The sequence below is a fragment of the Nerophis lumbriciformis genome, linkage group LG35 (assembly GCF_033978685.3).
Source record: "Nerophis lumbriciformis linkage group LG35, RoL_Nlum_v2.1, whole genome shotgun sequence".
Taxonomy (NCBI): Eukaryota; Metazoa; Chordata; class Actinopteri; order Syngnathiformes; family Syngnathidae; genus Nerophis; species Nerophis lumbriciformis.
The window spans coordinates 2,180,134-2,196,490 of NC_084582.2; the positions used below are offsets into that span (position 1 = coordinate 2,180,134).

Here is a 16,357-nt window from a genome sequence, read left to right on the forward strand (position 1 = left end):
GGAAATAATTCCACAATCAAAGCTTTCAAAGTTTCCTCAGTTCCCAATCGTTTATTGAGTGTTGTTAAAAGAAAAGGTGATGCAACACAATGGTGAACATGCCCTTTCCCAACTACTTTGGCACGTGTTGCAGCCATGAAATTCTAAGTTAATTATTATTTGCAAAAAAAAAAAAAAAAAGTTTATGAGTTTGAACATCAAATATGTTGTCTTTGTAGTGCATTCAATTGAATATGGGTTGAAAAGGATTTGCAAATCATTGTATTCCGTTTATATTTACATCTAACACAATTTCCCAACTCATATGGAAACAGGGTTTGTAGGTGCTCGGTTTTAGCCCCTACAATAACAATGTGGCTATAGTTCACAGCATGTATATAAAACGTTGTTGGAGGTTTTTAGATGTTTAAGAGAGCTTTATAGGCAGAGTAGATGCATCCCAATCACCTGCATTGTTAGTCGCCTCTTACTGGCAGTTTTTCACGATTTAGAATACCCAGAAAAGGGAAAGAAATCTGTCCTTGTCTCACATAGGGATTGTGGATGACGGGCAACACTCCCCAAAAAGTGCATTTCTCCTTTAATAGCAATTTAGGATTACAAGCTTCTTACTTGTCAGCCATCTATGGAGGTTCATTTGTGTCTTAAATACGAAAGCTTTTTTTGACACTGAATTTATGTAACTGCATTTTTTTGCGTTTTGAATTTTGTGAACTTAATTTTTTTTTTTTAAAGTATGCTGGTAATTTAATTTAAAATAAATTCAGTATTTTAAAATTCAGTGTATAAATGTTCAGTGTAAAAAAAATCAGTGTCGAAAGATTTGCTGCTTCAAAATTAAATTAAGACCGAGAAACCGTATGTCACTCTAAAGTGCAGATTTTAACCATTGGAAGCATTTCTGGAGTTTGAAAATATCCAGCAGGCCGCATTGAAGTGTTTATTATGTTGTAATGTGCCCAGGTTGCCAAGTTAACTGCTTTTTATGCGGTTTTGCAAGACTTGACACCTCATTGGCTGGTTCTGAGACAGGATCGATTGCTTCAGCCTTAAATTATCGGAAGTGAGTCTTGCTTTTTGAAGCAGCAAATTTTTCGACACTGAATTTTTCAGCAGAATATTTTTACACTGAACGTTTATACACTTAATTTTTTTTTTTTACGCTGAATTGTTTTACACTGAATTGTATATTATCACATCAGTTACATAAATTCAGTGTATAAAAAAAAGCTTTCGTAATAAAGACCTGCATAGGATTCGATTCTTGGGCGGGTAACGATTCAATTCAGAATTGATTCTGTCATGTCTGTGTGATCATGTTTTGTTTTAGTCATGTTCGGTTTTGTTTTTGGACTTTTTGTGCACTTTTGTTTGTTTTGTCACCATAGCAACCATTAGTTTTCACCTGTCACGTCACGCACATGTTTCACGTTTTGAGTCACGCACCTGTTTTCACTAATCATGTCTGTAGTATTTAAGTTCATTGTTTTCAGTTTGTCGTTCTGGCGACATCCGGATTCATACCCCTGTCACACTCTGTTTACCTCTGCGCACTTCATAGTCCATGCCAAGTAAGTTTTTGTTTATTAATGCCACAGTAAGTGTTTTTGTTTCATTGTTCACAGTTTCTGCCTATTTGCAAGTTTTGTTTTCGTTAGCCAAGTTTTGTACCTCCGCCATTGTGCGCGCTTTTCGTTTGTTCTTTTTTGATATATTAAATAAAATATTTACTCACATTCCCGTCTCGCCCGAGCCAACTTTCCGTTGCCTTCAGGAAAAACAAAAACCCAAGGACCAAGTCGTGACAGATTCTCGATTCGAAACGATTTTTGATTAAAAATCAATACTTTTTTTTCACTAACATTGAGTTCCAGTTCTATAATTAACTACATTAAAAATGATAAAACACCTCAAATACATTTCTATATTACTTAAAGGAAAACTGGTTTTGTTTAAGAAAACTATTTTACCCAGACATTTAATAAAATCAAATACAAATAAGGCAAGATAAGAATCCAACACTTTTCTTTTCTAAAGTACATCAGATACAACCAATACAACAGTATGATGTATCTAATTGTCTGGAAAAGACAGTTAAAAAAGAAATAAAATACATTTTAGAATTTTTTTTAAATCGATTAAGAATTGTTACAAATAAGAACTGCGATTACCATATTTTCCGCACTATAAGGCGCACTGGATTATAAGGCGCACCTTCAATGAATGGCCTATTTTAAAACTTTGTTCATATATAAGGCGCACCGCATTATAAGGCGCATAGAAAATACGTTACAGTAGAGGCTGGGGTTGCGAGACCTGTTGTGGCTCAATATTGGTCCATATATAAGGTGCACCGGATTATAAGGTGCACTGTCAGCTTTTGAGAAAATTGGAGGCTTTTAGGTGCGCCTTATAGTGCGGAAAATACGGTAATTTAAAAAAAAAAATTTTGACACCATTTTACAGGATTTATATACACAACATTTTGACAAGTCAGATAACAAAATAAACATAACATTGAACAAAAAGAGCCTTCATTCATGTTTACATTTTTCTAATTCTTATTACAGGTTTAATGTGCTTTTATTTATGATTATTATTTGAACACTAGTACTGCATCTATGCTCCCACATCATGTTTTTTTTTTTTTTTTTAGTCTTCTTTAATTTTTTCATGAGTTCTGCGACATGAATATTGTTTTTTCCTCAGTCTTTGTCCCTGTTTGGGTGCTTGGGACAGAGGAGGTGGTGCTGTACCCTCGCTGGGTGGACTCCCTCCTCATTGTGTGTGCCTTTGTTTCCCTCTAGTGGCGGCAACGTGTTATTGCAGCGGTGCACCAGCACTGGTTCCTTGCTAGGAAGGCTTTTTTTCAACAGCAGCTTCTGCAGCATCTGTTTGTCTGACCGCTCACGTCGGAAGTCGTCCTCATACACTTTGAGCTGCAATCAAAGAAAAAAAGCATGGAATTAAAAAATACTATTTAAAATATAATTACATAGAAAGTCAATCATTTCGCATTGCAGTCTGTTGAAAATAAAGAAACGCGCCAACCTACAAAGCAACTGATACTGTGGTCACAGTTGGAGTTGCCCCAAAACACATTTAAAGACGTTCAACATCTAGTGGCTAAAATGAATAGTACACCGAGATCCGCCCGGAGTTCCTTAAGGCTCTGGATGCTGTGGGGCTGTCTTGGTTGACAAGACTCTGCAGCATCGCGTGGACATCGGGGGCGGTACCTCTGGATTGGCAGACCGGGGTGGTGGTTCCTCTCTTTAAGAAGGGGAACCGGAGGGTGTGTTCTAACTATCGTGGGATCACACTCCTCAGCCTTCCCGGTAAGGTCTATTCGGGTGTACTGGAGAGAAAGTCGAACCTCGGATTCAGGAGGAACAGTGTGGTTTTCGTCCTGGTCGTGGAACTGTGGACCAGCTCTATACTCTCGGCAGGGTCCTTGAGGGTGCATGGGAGTTTGCCCAACCAGTCTACATGTGTTTTGTGGACTTGGAGAAGGCATTCGACTGTGTCCCTCGGGAAGTCCTGTGGGGAGTGCTCAGAGAGTATGGGGTATCGGACTGTCTGATTGTGGCAGTCCGCTCCCTGTATGATCAGTGCCAGAGCTTGGTCCGCATTGCCGGTAGTAAGTCGGACACGTTTCCAGTGAGGGTTGGACTCCGCCAAGGCTGCCCTTTGTCACCGATTCTGTTCATAACTTTTATGGACAGAATTTCTAGGCGCAGTCAAGGCGTTGAGGGGATCTGGTTTGGTGGCTGCAGGATTAGGTCTCTGCTTTTTGCAGATGATGTGGTCCTGTGTAACGTATTATTTTTGGGTCTCCCTATGTCTAGCATTAAAAAATTACAGTTGGTACAAAATGCGGCTGCTAGACTTTTGACAAGAACAAGAAAGTTTGATCATATTACGCCTATACTGGCTCACCTGCACTGGCTTCCTGTGCACTTAAGAAGTGACTTTAAGGTTTTACTACTTACGTATAAAATACTACACGGTCTAGCTCCATCCTATCTTGTCGATTGCATTGTACCATATGTCCCGGCAAGAAATCTGCGTTCAAAGAACTCCGGCTTATTAGTGATTCCCAGAGCCCAAAAAAAGTCTGCGGGCTATAGAGCGTTTTCTATTGGGGCTCCAGTACTATGGAATGCCCTCCCGGTAACAATTAGAGATGCTACCTCAGTAGAAGCATTTAAGTCCCATCTTAAAACTCATTTGTATACTCTAGCCTTTAAATAGCCCCCCTGTTAGACCAGTTGATCTGCCGTTTCTTTTCTTTTCTCCTCTGCTCCCCTTTTCCTTGAGGGGGGGGGCACAGGTCCGGTGGCCATGGATGAAGTGCTGGCTGTCCAGAGTCGGGACCCGGGGTGGACCGCTCGCCTGTGCATCGGCTGGGAACATCTCTGCGCTGCTGACCCGTCTCCGCTCGGGATGGTGTCCTGCTGGCCCCACTATGGACTGGACTCTTACTATTATGTTGGATCCACTATGGACTGGACTCTCACAATATTATGTCAGACCCACTCGACATCCATTGCTTTCGGTCTCCCCTAGAGGGGGGGGGTTACCCACATATGCGGTCCTCTCCAAGGTTTCTCATAGTCATTCACATCGACGTCCCACTGGGGTGAGTTTTTCCTTGCCCGTATGTGGGCTTTGTACCGAGGATGTCGTTGTGGCTTGTGCAGCCCTTTGAGACACTTGTGATTTAGGGCTATATAAATAAAGATTGATTGATTGATTGATCCTGATGGCTTCATCTGGCCGGATCTTCAGCTCTCACTGGATCGGTTCGCAGCTGAGTGTGAAACGACTGGGATGAGAATCAGCACCTCCAAGTCCGAGTCCACGGTTCTCGCCCGGAAAAGGGTGGAGTGCCATCTCCGGGTTGGGGAGGAGGTCTTGCCCCAAGTGGAGGAGTTCAAGTACCTCGGAGTCTTGTTCACGAGTGAGGGAAGAGTGGATCGTGAGATCGATAGGCGGATCGGTGCGGCGTCTTCAGTAATGCGGACGCTGTATCGATCCGTTGTGGTGAAGAAGGAGCTGAGCCGGAAGGCAAAGCTCTCAATTTACCGGTCGATCTACGTTCCCATCCTCACCTATGGTCATGAGCTTTGGGTTTTGACCGAAAGGACAAGATCACGGGTACAAGCGGCCGAAATGAGTTTCCTCCGCCGGGTGGCGGGGCTCTCCCTTAGAGATAGGGTGAGAAGCTCTGCCATCCGGGAGGAGCTCAAAGTAAAGCCGCTGCTCCTCCACATCGAGAGGAGCCAGATGAGGTGGTTCGGGCATCTGGTCAGGATGCCACCCGAACGCCTCCCTAGGGAGGTGTTTAGGGCACGTCCGACCGGTAGGAGGCCGCGGGGAAGAACCAGGACACGTTGGGAAGACTATGTCTCCCGGCTGGCCTGGGAACGCCTCGGGGTCCCACAGGAAGAGCTGGACGAAGTGGCTGGGGAGAGGGAAGTCTGCGCTTCCCTGCTTAGGCTGCTGCCCCCGCGACCCGACCTCGGATAAGCGGAAGAAGATGGATGGATGGATGGATAAATTAACGTTTATGACAACCTTTTTTCCAAAACACAATATAGAATGTGAGATATAACAGGATAATGCATACATTTATCATTTGTTTTCCAAAATGTACTGTGGGACCCCATTTTTATGACTTGAAGGGGTCATAAAATTCTTAGCGCCAACACTGATGGAGTATTGGTGCGTGCGAAACAGCAGCAGGGGGCCGTGGCCTGTGGGCCGGCTCTAATACGACCGTATTTTCCGCACTATAAGGCGCACCTGAAAACCTCAAATTTTCTCAAAAGCTGACAGTGCGCCTTATAATCCGGTGCGCCTTATATATGGACCAATATTGAGCCACAACAAACCTAGACTTCATTTTCATAAAGTTTAGTTCTCGCAACTACGGTAAACAGCCGCCAACTTCCTTTTCCCCCGTAGAAGAAGAAGCGCTTCTTCTATGGTAAGCAGCCGCCCCCGTAGAAGAAGAAGAAGCGCGCGGTGCATGCTGGGATATATGACGTTTCATATCAGTCTCAACTGTGGTCCGAGCTTTCAGGAAGGCAGGAATTGTCACTGAACTGCTAGACAACAGCAGCGACACTGACTCCATTAATGACTTTGACGAGACGGAGGATGCTGTATTCGCCCAACTGTTTAATTCGGACACCGAAGAGGAAGAATTTGAGGGATTTGTTGATGAGGAATAACTTCATAAAGTGAGCTTTACATGTTTAAAAGTTAAAGTTAAAGTTAAAGTTAAAGTACCAATGATTGTCACACACACACTAAGTGTGGCGAAATTATTCTCTGCATTTGACCCATCACCCTTGATCACCCCCTGGGAGGTGAGGGGAGCAGTGGGCAGCAGCGGTGGCTGCGCCCGGGAATCATTTTGGTGATTTAACCCCCAATTCCAACCCTTGATGCTGAGTGCCAAGCAGGGAGGTAATGGGTCCCATTTTTATAGTCTTTGATATGACTCGGCCGGGATTTGAACTCCCAACCTACCGATCTCAGGACGGACACTCTAACCACTAGGCCACTGAGTAGGTGTGTTGGTATTTGGTGTGTTGTGTTGTGTGACATTAAAGGGGAACATTATCACAATTTCAGAATGGTTAAAACCATTAAAAATCAGTTCCCAGTGGCTTATTATATTTTTCGAAGTTTTTTTCAAAATGTTACCCATCACGCAATATCCCTAAAAAAAGCTTCAAAGTGCCTGATTTTAACCATCGTTATATACACCCGTCCATTTTCCTGTGATGTCACATAGTGAAGCCAACACAAACAAACATGGCGCATAGAACAGCAAGCTTTAGCGACATTAGCTCGGATTCAGACTCGGATTTCAGCGGCTTAAGCGATTCAACAGATTACGCATGTATTGAAACGGATGGTTGTAGTGTGGAGGCAGGTAGCGAAAACGAAATTGAAGAAGAAACTGAAGCTATTGAGCCATATCGGTTTGAACCGTATGCAAGCGAAACCGACGAAAACGACACGACAGCCAGCGACACGGGAGAAAGCGAGGACGAATTCGGCGATCGCCTTCTAACCAACGATTGGTATGTGTTTGTTTGGCATTAAAGGAAACTAATAGGGTTGCACATCTCTCTCTGATAAACGATTCGATATGCATCTAGATACACAGGTTACGATTCGATTCAAAAACGATATCCTTTTATTACAGACCGATTCGATTGGATTCGATTCCGAGCGATACGATTCGATTTGACGGTTAATATTCAAGACTCCAAATCCCCAAGCATTATGGCTTTATGGCACTGGCAAAAAAAACTGAACAACAAAATCACATGTCAATGTATTTATTTTTAGACAAAAAAAGTCTGGCTGAATTGTAGGATGGGAACTCCAGAGGTAAAAGTAGCACAGAATAGTAACAACAAAGTGCAATATTTCAGCCTGAGCATAGTTTTGAACACTAGAGGTAGGCTGCTGCCAGTGTACGTCAACAATGCTCGACACAATTTACAAATAGCATGGCTTCTGTCGAGCTTCCCTTCCTTCTTATAAAACCCAAAAACTTTCCACACTTTGGATTTCTGTCTCCCCGATGCGTTGCAAATCTTTCTCGGTCCATTATCACCTTCGCATACCTGCCAACTACTCCGGTTTTCCCGTAATTCGTACGGTTTTCATCAACCTATTCCGGGTTACGGTTGCAGTGATAAAAAATACGGTTTTTCATTAATTAAAAAAAAAAAAAGGGTGAAAACTACGCGAATTGCACCTTGTGCAGACAAGATTTTTCAATCGGACACGGAGGAATTAGCGATGTAAAAGACCGCGTTGGGACAAAAAAACACAAGTCTAATGCCGTTGCTAGCGATACAATTGGAAAACTTTCAACGTTTTTCGTCGCCCAAACAGATTCTTTGGATGTGATAAATGCCGAAGTTTTATTTACGGAGGCAATAATTGAGCATGGATTTCCAATCGCACTGGCTGATCACATGGGACAGTTAAATGTTTGTAATGCAACCTTTAAAAATCATTACGCGGTGATCGCGGTCCCAAAAATAAACTTTTCTTGCATGATAATGTCCAGAAAAATTCGCATTATATTACTATAGAGTCCTTTTAACGAATGAGTTTGATGGTTTATCACAAACCTTAAATGAAAGAAGTCCTTTGTTCTCCTGCACCATGCGCTTTGGCCTTGCTTCGTGTTTGGTGCGCAATCCTGTCGGCTGTATTTCACAGCACGACATACTGTTAAAAGTGTTTATACTATTTATGCTTTCAAGTCCAAGTTGAAGAAATCTTGTTAAATGTTGACAGCATAACTACCAAAATACAGAAGTATGTCCTTAATATTTTTGCAGTGCTATTTCTGTTGAAAAGTTCAAATGATTACATTAGAGATGTGATGTGCCACTTTTCAAGTGTCTGATGGCTTAAATTAATTTTCATTCATTTTTCATATTTTGAATTCTTTTGAAAGGCTTACAAAAAAACTACATTTGAATTGTAATTCCATGCTATTGACAGGACTATTAATTTTAATGAAGTTAGCTTACCATGTTTACAGTATGATAATTGTGATAGAAATGTGAATTTTAGGCACAGAATATTTTTTACAATTGAACAAGGCAGTAGATTATACAAGCTTGGACAGAAAGTTAATAATGACACCAATTTGTTTTTTAATAGAATTGTTTAGTACTGTTTTACTATTTGTTTACTGTAAAAAGTGTTTATACTGTTTATACTTTCAATTAACAAATTGAAGTCTTGTGAAAGGTTGACAGGATAACTGGCATTAACTGTCAAGATAATTTCAAACTATTGAAGTTAGCTTACAGAATAAACATGTCAATCAACCCATATGATTTTTGCTGTAATATTTTTGTTTTGAAAAGTCACTGTGACTGACAGAAAAGTGATGGTTTTAGCAACATTTTAACCTGTCTGAATGCTAATAATCATTTTTGTCCTGCGGCCCCTGGACCCTGGCTACTAGGTTTTTCTGATTTCAAAAGTTGGCAGGTATGGTAAGGTGTTTCATTTGCCAAAATTCACCCATTTAGAGTTCGGAAATCGGTTAAAAAAATAAATGGTCTTTTTTCTGCAACATCAAGGTATAAATTGACGCTTACATAGGTCTGGTGATAATGTTCCCCTTTAACATTTGAGCAACGTTGAGTTATATATTGTTATTGCACTATTTTGAGTGTTACTATATTGTGATTGCACTAACGTTTGATTCACCGTAACACGAGTAAATCAGCTGTTTATTCATTTTGGGAGTGAACAGAGTTGTCAGAACGCTGGTTTGTAATCTATTAATATAGTTTGACTGACCTATCTTGACTGTTTTGTTGACATTCCCTTTAGCGCAGCTCCATCTAATGCAGGGGTGCTCATTACGTCTATCGCGATCTACCAGTCGATCTCGGAGGGTGTGTCAGTCGATCACCAGCCAGGCATTAAAAAAATAGTCCTAAAAATGAGCGATCATAAATCTTCACTATGACGTCACTTTCGTCACTTGATTGACATTCACGGCACCCGAGGGTCTTCTGAGATGACGCTGGCTGCTGCCAGCTCATTAAAATTACCGACTGGAAGGTGAGAAACACTTTATTTCAACAGACTCTGGCGCCGTACCTGTCGTCAAAACTCCAAAGACCGACTGCACAGTTGCACAATAAAAGCTCTGCTTCATCCTGCCTGCGCTACCAAAATAAGAGTCTCAGAAAGCTGGCGTGCACAAGCTAGCAAGCTACGGAGTTTGCCGACAATGTATTTCTTGTAAAGTGTATACAAAGGAGTACGGAAGCTGGACAAATAAGATGCCAAAAACCAACCACTTTCATGTGGTATTGGACAGAAAGGAGGACTTTTTTTCTCCTCCATTCGAAAATGTGGACGTTATCATCACTATGGTCTGATTCCAATCAATGCAAGTCATCACATAGTAATACACCAACTTATATTCTTGTCTTCATGAAAGAAAGGAATCTATATGTGTTAAACATGCTTGTATTATCTTTAACCACCTTTAACTTATTAACAATATTAACTATATGTGTTAAACATGCTTGTATTATCTTTAACCACCTTTAAGTTGTTAACAATATTAACTATATGTGTTAAACATGCTTGTATTATCTTTAACCACCTTTAAGTTGTTAACAATATTAACTATATGTGTTAAACATGCTTGTATTATCTTTAACCACCTTTAAGTTGTTAACAATATTAACTATTTGTGTTAAACTTGCTTGTATTATTTTTAACCACCTTTAACTTGTTAACAATATTAACTATATGTGTTAAACATGCTTGCTTTATCTTTAAACACCTTTAACTTGTTAACAATATTAACTATATGTATTAAACATACTTGTATTTTCATTAAACACCTTTAATGTATTAACAATATTAACTATATGTGTTAAACATGCTTGCATTATCATTAAACACCTTTAACTTTTTAACAAAAACATATATTTCATAAATAAGTAAATATAAATGATATATATGAATGAGGTAGATCCCCACGACTTGATCAATTGAAAAGTAGCTCACCTGCAGAAAAAGTGTGAGCACCCCTGATCTAATGGATGCATAGGTGCGCCTTATAATCCGGTGCGCCTTATATATGAACAAAGTTTTGAAATATGCCATTCATTGAAGGTGGGCCTTATAGTGCGGATAATACGGTAATCAAATATCATCCCGGGGGCCGTAGATAATTCATTGACTTTGGACACCCTTGCTGTAGAACAATAACACCATACCTGCTCCTGCAGTAGCTCCACCTGTTGGCGCATCTCCTCCCTTTTCCTCCTCAGCCTGCGGTTGTCCTGCTGTGTGTGTTTGTGCTTGTTGTGCTCCGTCTGGTATTCCGTCTCATAGATATCGTTCTGCCGACATCATCATGACAGCGAGTCAATACCAATACAACGTACCAATACACAACCTTCAGTCTCATGCCAGAGCCTCGGCAGCGACCACTTGGTGGTGCGTTTGACCATCTAATTCTGAGCACTCTCTCCATGACAACAGTTGACTGTGGAGCGGTTTTCACCACATAAGAATTATTTACATTGCGTGCTGATATGTGAAGCTCACCTGACACCGCAGAGTCTCTAGCTGCTCTTTTAGATCCTGCACGTCTGGCCTGGAAGAGGCACTGCACTGCAATGATATTAAACAATAGCTACGTTACAGATAATCCAGAGACATAATAAAGGGTCATGGTACCTTTTGGTGCGTTCTGCCCTCCAATAGCCTGATATATGCTTGGCGCTCTTCATTCTTCTTCAACTCCAGCATGAGTGCCTGCTCGTAATAATCCTTGGCACTCTGCACCACGATACATGAAGACGAGCAATTCAGTGATGACATGATTCTTCCATGCTTCAACATGCATGTTAGTGGGTGTGTTCTTGTATTTCTACCCTTCTTGAGACACCAACAAGGAAAAGTGCCGTCCATATGAGGACCGGTGCACAAGTTAGCACCGAAATCATGGTCCCAATACGGAAAACCATTGCATCTAATAGAGAATGTCTCATTTGCACCCCTGGTGGTGAAATCTATCAAAATTAGGGTGGTCCCAAAAAAGAGAGGGATTTTTCAAATTTACTGTGTGTCGGTTTTAAAAGTCAACATATGAAATAACAAGTGTGTGTAGAAATTGAATTGCTCCCCCTCTGGCCAACGTATGTAATAACAAGTGTGTGTGAGGAATTGAAATGCACCCCCTTTGGCCAAAATTAATAAAAAACATAAAATAAATATGTATATAGGGACATACTGTAATAACTTGAAGTAAATAATTATAATATAAACAAATAAAGATTTTCAACCAATTACAAACAAAAAATATAAAAATATTAAATAAATATATATAAATAAAAACAATTTCTCACAATGTATCGACTTTTTTCTTATAAAATTGGGAACGATTTCTCATATTCTTTCTGTTTCTGTAATATTGCAATATTTTCTCGTAAAATTATTACTTTTTTTTTTTTTATGTAAAATTACTACTTTTTAATGCAAAATAGTGACGTTTCTCATATACAATTCCGACTTTTATCACAACATTGCCAATTTTTTTGTTGTTCTTGTAAAATAGTGAACTTTTTTGGGTGAAATGATGACTTGTGTCATAATTTTGCCAAGTAAAAATTCGGATTATTATTATAATATTGTGAACATTTTTAAGTTTTCTTATAAAATTGTGACTTTTGTCGAGTAAAATTACGACTCTTTTCATAAAGTTGCCAAAATGTTACGCTTTTCTTGTGAATTTGCGACTATTATTGAGTAAAATTCCAGCTTTTATCATAATATTGCACAAATGTTCAGTTTGTCTTGTAAAATTTTGACTTACGTTGAGTAAAATTACGACTTTTATTATAATACTGCCCAAATCCAAAGTTTTTCTTGTGAAATTGTGACCTTTTTCTTGTGAAATTCCAACTCATTTTTCACAACAAGCTTTTTTATATTTGCATAGTATGTATATATTATTAATGTTGTAAATACAAATCTTTATATATCTAGAAAGGGTGGTCCTAAAGAGGTAGGCATTTTTCAGAGGTCTCAAGAAGGTAAGAAATACAAGAGTGTGTAATAATCCTTGGCACTCTGCACCGTGATACGTGAAGACAAGCAATTCAGTGATTACATGTTTCTTCTATGCATCACCGTGCATGTTAGTGTGTGTGCGTGTGTGTGTGTGTGTGTGTGTGTGTGTGTGTGTGTGTGTGTGTGTGTGTGTGTGTGTGTGTGTTCTTGTATTTCTATCCTTCATGAGACACCAACAAGGAAAAGTACCGTCCATATGAGGACCGGTGACCAAGTTAGGACAGTAATCATGGTCCCAATACGGAATACCATTGCATCTAATAGAGAATGTCTCATTTGCACCCCAGGTGGCGAAATCTATCAAATTTAGGGTGGTCCCAAAAAGGAGTGATTTTCCAAATTGACTGTGTGTCGGTTTTAAAAGTGCTCCCCCTCTGGTCAACATGTGACATTACAAGTGTGTGCAAAAATTTGAAGTGCTCCCCCTGTGGCCAACGTATGCAATAACAAGTGTGTAAGGAATTGAAATGCGCTTCCTTTGGCCAAAATGATAAAATAAATATGTATATAAGGATACACTGTAATTACTGGAAGTAGATAATGAAGATTTAAAACCAATCACAAACAAAAAATAAAGCGCTTTGAGTACCTTGAAGGTAGAAAAGCGCTATACAAGTATAACCCATTTATCATTTATTTATAACTAAAAGCCGTCTTTTTCTCACAATGTGTCGACTTTTTTCTTATAAAATTGGGAACGATTTCTCATATTCTTTCTGTTTCTGTAATATTGCAATATTTTCTCGTAAAATTATAACTTTTTTTTTTTTAATGTAAAATTACTACTTTTTAATGCAAAATAGTGACGTTTCTCATATACAATTCCGACTTTTATCACAACATTGCCAATTTTTTTGTTGTTCTTGTAAAATAGTGAAATTTTTTGGGTGAAATGATGACTTGTGTCATAATTTTGCCAAGTAAAAATTCGGATTATTATTATAATATTGTGAACATTTTTAAGTTTTCTTATAAAATTGTGACTTTTGTCGAGTAAAATTACGACTCTTTTCATAAAGTTGCCAAAATGTTACGCTTTTCTTGTGAATTTGAGACTGTTATTGAGTAAAATTCCAACTTTTATCATAATATTGCACAAATGTTCAGTTTGTCTTGTAAAATTTTGACTTGCGTTGAGTAAAATTACGACTTTTATTATAATACTGCCCAAATCCAAAGTTTTTCTTGTGAAATTGTGACCTTTTTCTTGTGAAATTCCAACTCATTTTTCACAACAAGCTTTTTTATATTTGCATAGTATGTATATATTATTAATGTTGTAAATACAAATCTTTATATATCTAGAAAGGGTGGTCCTAAAGAGGTAGGCATTTTTCTGAGGTCTCATGAAGGTAAGAAACTGAAGAGTGTGTAATAATCCTTGGCACTCTGCACCGTGATACGTGAAGACAAGCAATTCAGTGATTACATGTTTCTTCCATGCATCACCGTGCATGTTAGTGTGTGTGCGTGTGTGTGTGTGTGTGTGTGTGTGTGTGTGTGTGTGTGTGTGTGTGTTCTTGTATTTCTATCCTTCTTGAGACACCAACAAGGAAAAGTACCGTCCATATGAGGACCGGTGAACAAGTGAGGACATAAGTCATGGTCTCAATACGGGAAACCATTGCATCTAATAGAGAATGTCTCATTTGCACCCCTGGTGGTGAAATCTATCAAAATTAGGGTGGTCCCAAAAAAGAGAGGGATTTTTCAAATTGACTGTGTGTCGGTTTTAAAAGTGTTCCCCCTCTGGTCAACATATGAAATAACAAGTGTGTGTAGAAATTGAAATGCGCTCCCTTTGGCCAAAATTAATAAAAAACATAAAATAAATATGTATATAGGGACATACTGTAATAACTTGAAGTAAATAATTAAAATATATACAAATAAAGATTTTCAACCAATTACAAACAAAAAATATAAAAATATTATTAAATAAATATATATAAATAAAAAACAATTCTCACAATGTGTCAACTTTTTTCTTATAAAATTGGGAACGATTTCTCATATTCTTTCTGTTTCTGTAATATTGCAATATTTTCTCATAAAATTATTACCTTTTTTTAATGTAAAATTACTACTTTTTAATGCAAAATAGTGACGTTTGTCATATAAAATTCCGACTTTTAACACAACATTGCCATTTTTTTCATTGTTCTTGTAAAATAGTGACATTTTTTGGGTAAAATGATGACTTGTGTCATAATTTTGCCAAGTAAAAATTCGGATTATTATTATAATATTGTGAACATTTTTAAGTTTTCTTATAAAATTGTGACTTTTGTCGAGTAAAATTACGACTCTTTTCATAAAGTTGCCAAAATGTTAAGCTTTTCTTGTGAATTTGCGACTGTTATTGAGTAAAATTCCAACTTTTATCATAATATTGCACAATTGTTCAGTTTTTCTTGTCAAATTTTGACTTGCGTTGAGTACAATTACGACTCTTATTATAATACTGCCCAAATTCTAAGTTTTTCTTGTGAAATTGTGACCTTTTTCTTGTGAAATTCCAACTCATGTTTCACAACAAGCTTTTTTATATTTGCATAGTATGTATATAATATTAATGTTGTAAATACAAATCTTTATATATCTAGAAAGGGTGGTCCTAAAGAGGTAGGCATTTTTCAGAGGTCTCAAGAAGGTAAGAAACACAAGAGTGTGTAATAATCCTTGGCACTCTGCACCGTGATACGTGAAGACAAGCAATTCAGTGATTACATGTTTCCTCCATGCATCACTGTGCATGTTAGTGTGTGTGCGTGTGTGTGTGCGTGTGTGTGTGTGTGTGTGTGTGTGTGTGTGTGTGTGTGTGTGTGTGTGTGTGTGTGTGTGTGTGTGTGTTCTTGTATTTCTATCCTTCATGAGACACCAACAAGGAAAAGTACCGTCCATATGAGGACCGGTGACCAAGTTAGGACAGTAATCATGGTCCCAATACGGCAAACCATTGCATCTAATAGAGAATGTCTCATTTGCACCCCTGGTGGTGAAATCTATCAAAATTAGGGTGGTCCCAAAAAACAGAGGGATTTTTCAAATTGACTGTGTGTCGGTTTTAAAAGTGTTCCCCCTCTGGTCAACATATGAAATAACAAGTGTGTGTAGAAATTGAACTTCTCCCCCTTTGGCCAAAATTAATAAAAAACATAAAATAAATATGTATATAGGGACATACTGTAATAACTTGAAGTAAATAATTAAAATATATACAAATAAAGATTTTCAACCAATTACAAACAAAAAAATATAAAAATATTATTAAATAAATATATATAAATAAAAAACAATTATCACAATGTATCGACTTTTTTCTTATAAAATTGGGAATGATTTCTCATATTCTTTCTGTTTCTGTAATATTACAATATTTTCTCTTAAAATTATTATCTTTTTTTAATGTAAAATTACTACGTTTGTCATATAAAATTCTGACTTTTTTTTACAACATTGCCAATTTTTTTGTTGTTCTTGTAAAATAGTGACCTTTTTTGGGTAAAATGATGACTTGAGTCATAATTTTGCCTAGTAAAAATTCGGATTATTATAATATTGTGAACATTTTTAAGTTTTCTTATAAAATTGTGACTTTTGTCGAGTAAAATTATGACTCTTTTCATAAAGTTGCCAAAATGTTGCGCTTTTCTTGTGAAATTGCGAATGTTATAGAGTAAAATTCCAACTT

The 16,357-nt window shown here is 38.2% G+C and overlaps 1 protein-coding gene across 2 annotated transcripts in view; it reads right to left on the reverse strand.

Moving 5' to 3' along the window:
* Positions 1-2,447: 2,447 nt before the first annotated feature.
* The window catches only part of LOC133575296 (uncharacterized), a 414,259-nt gene continuing 400,349 nt past the window's right edge, over positions 2,448-16,357 (reverse strand). For both annotated transcript variants that reach the window (XM_072912263.1, XM_061927934.2), the window contains exons 4-7: positions 11,269-11,370; positions 11,137-11,202; positions 10,803-10,928; positions 2,448-2,939 (exon numbers count right to left, since the gene is read on the reverse strand). In XM_072912263.1, the coding sequence (XP_072768364.1) occupies positions 2,706-2,939; positions 10,803-10,928; positions 11,137-11,202; positions 11,269-11,370 (528 nt within the window). In that variant the 3' untranslated portion in view covers positions 2,448-2,705. The remainder of the gene's footprint in view (positions 2,940-10,802; positions 10,929-11,136; positions 11,203-11,268; positions 11,371-16,357) is intronic.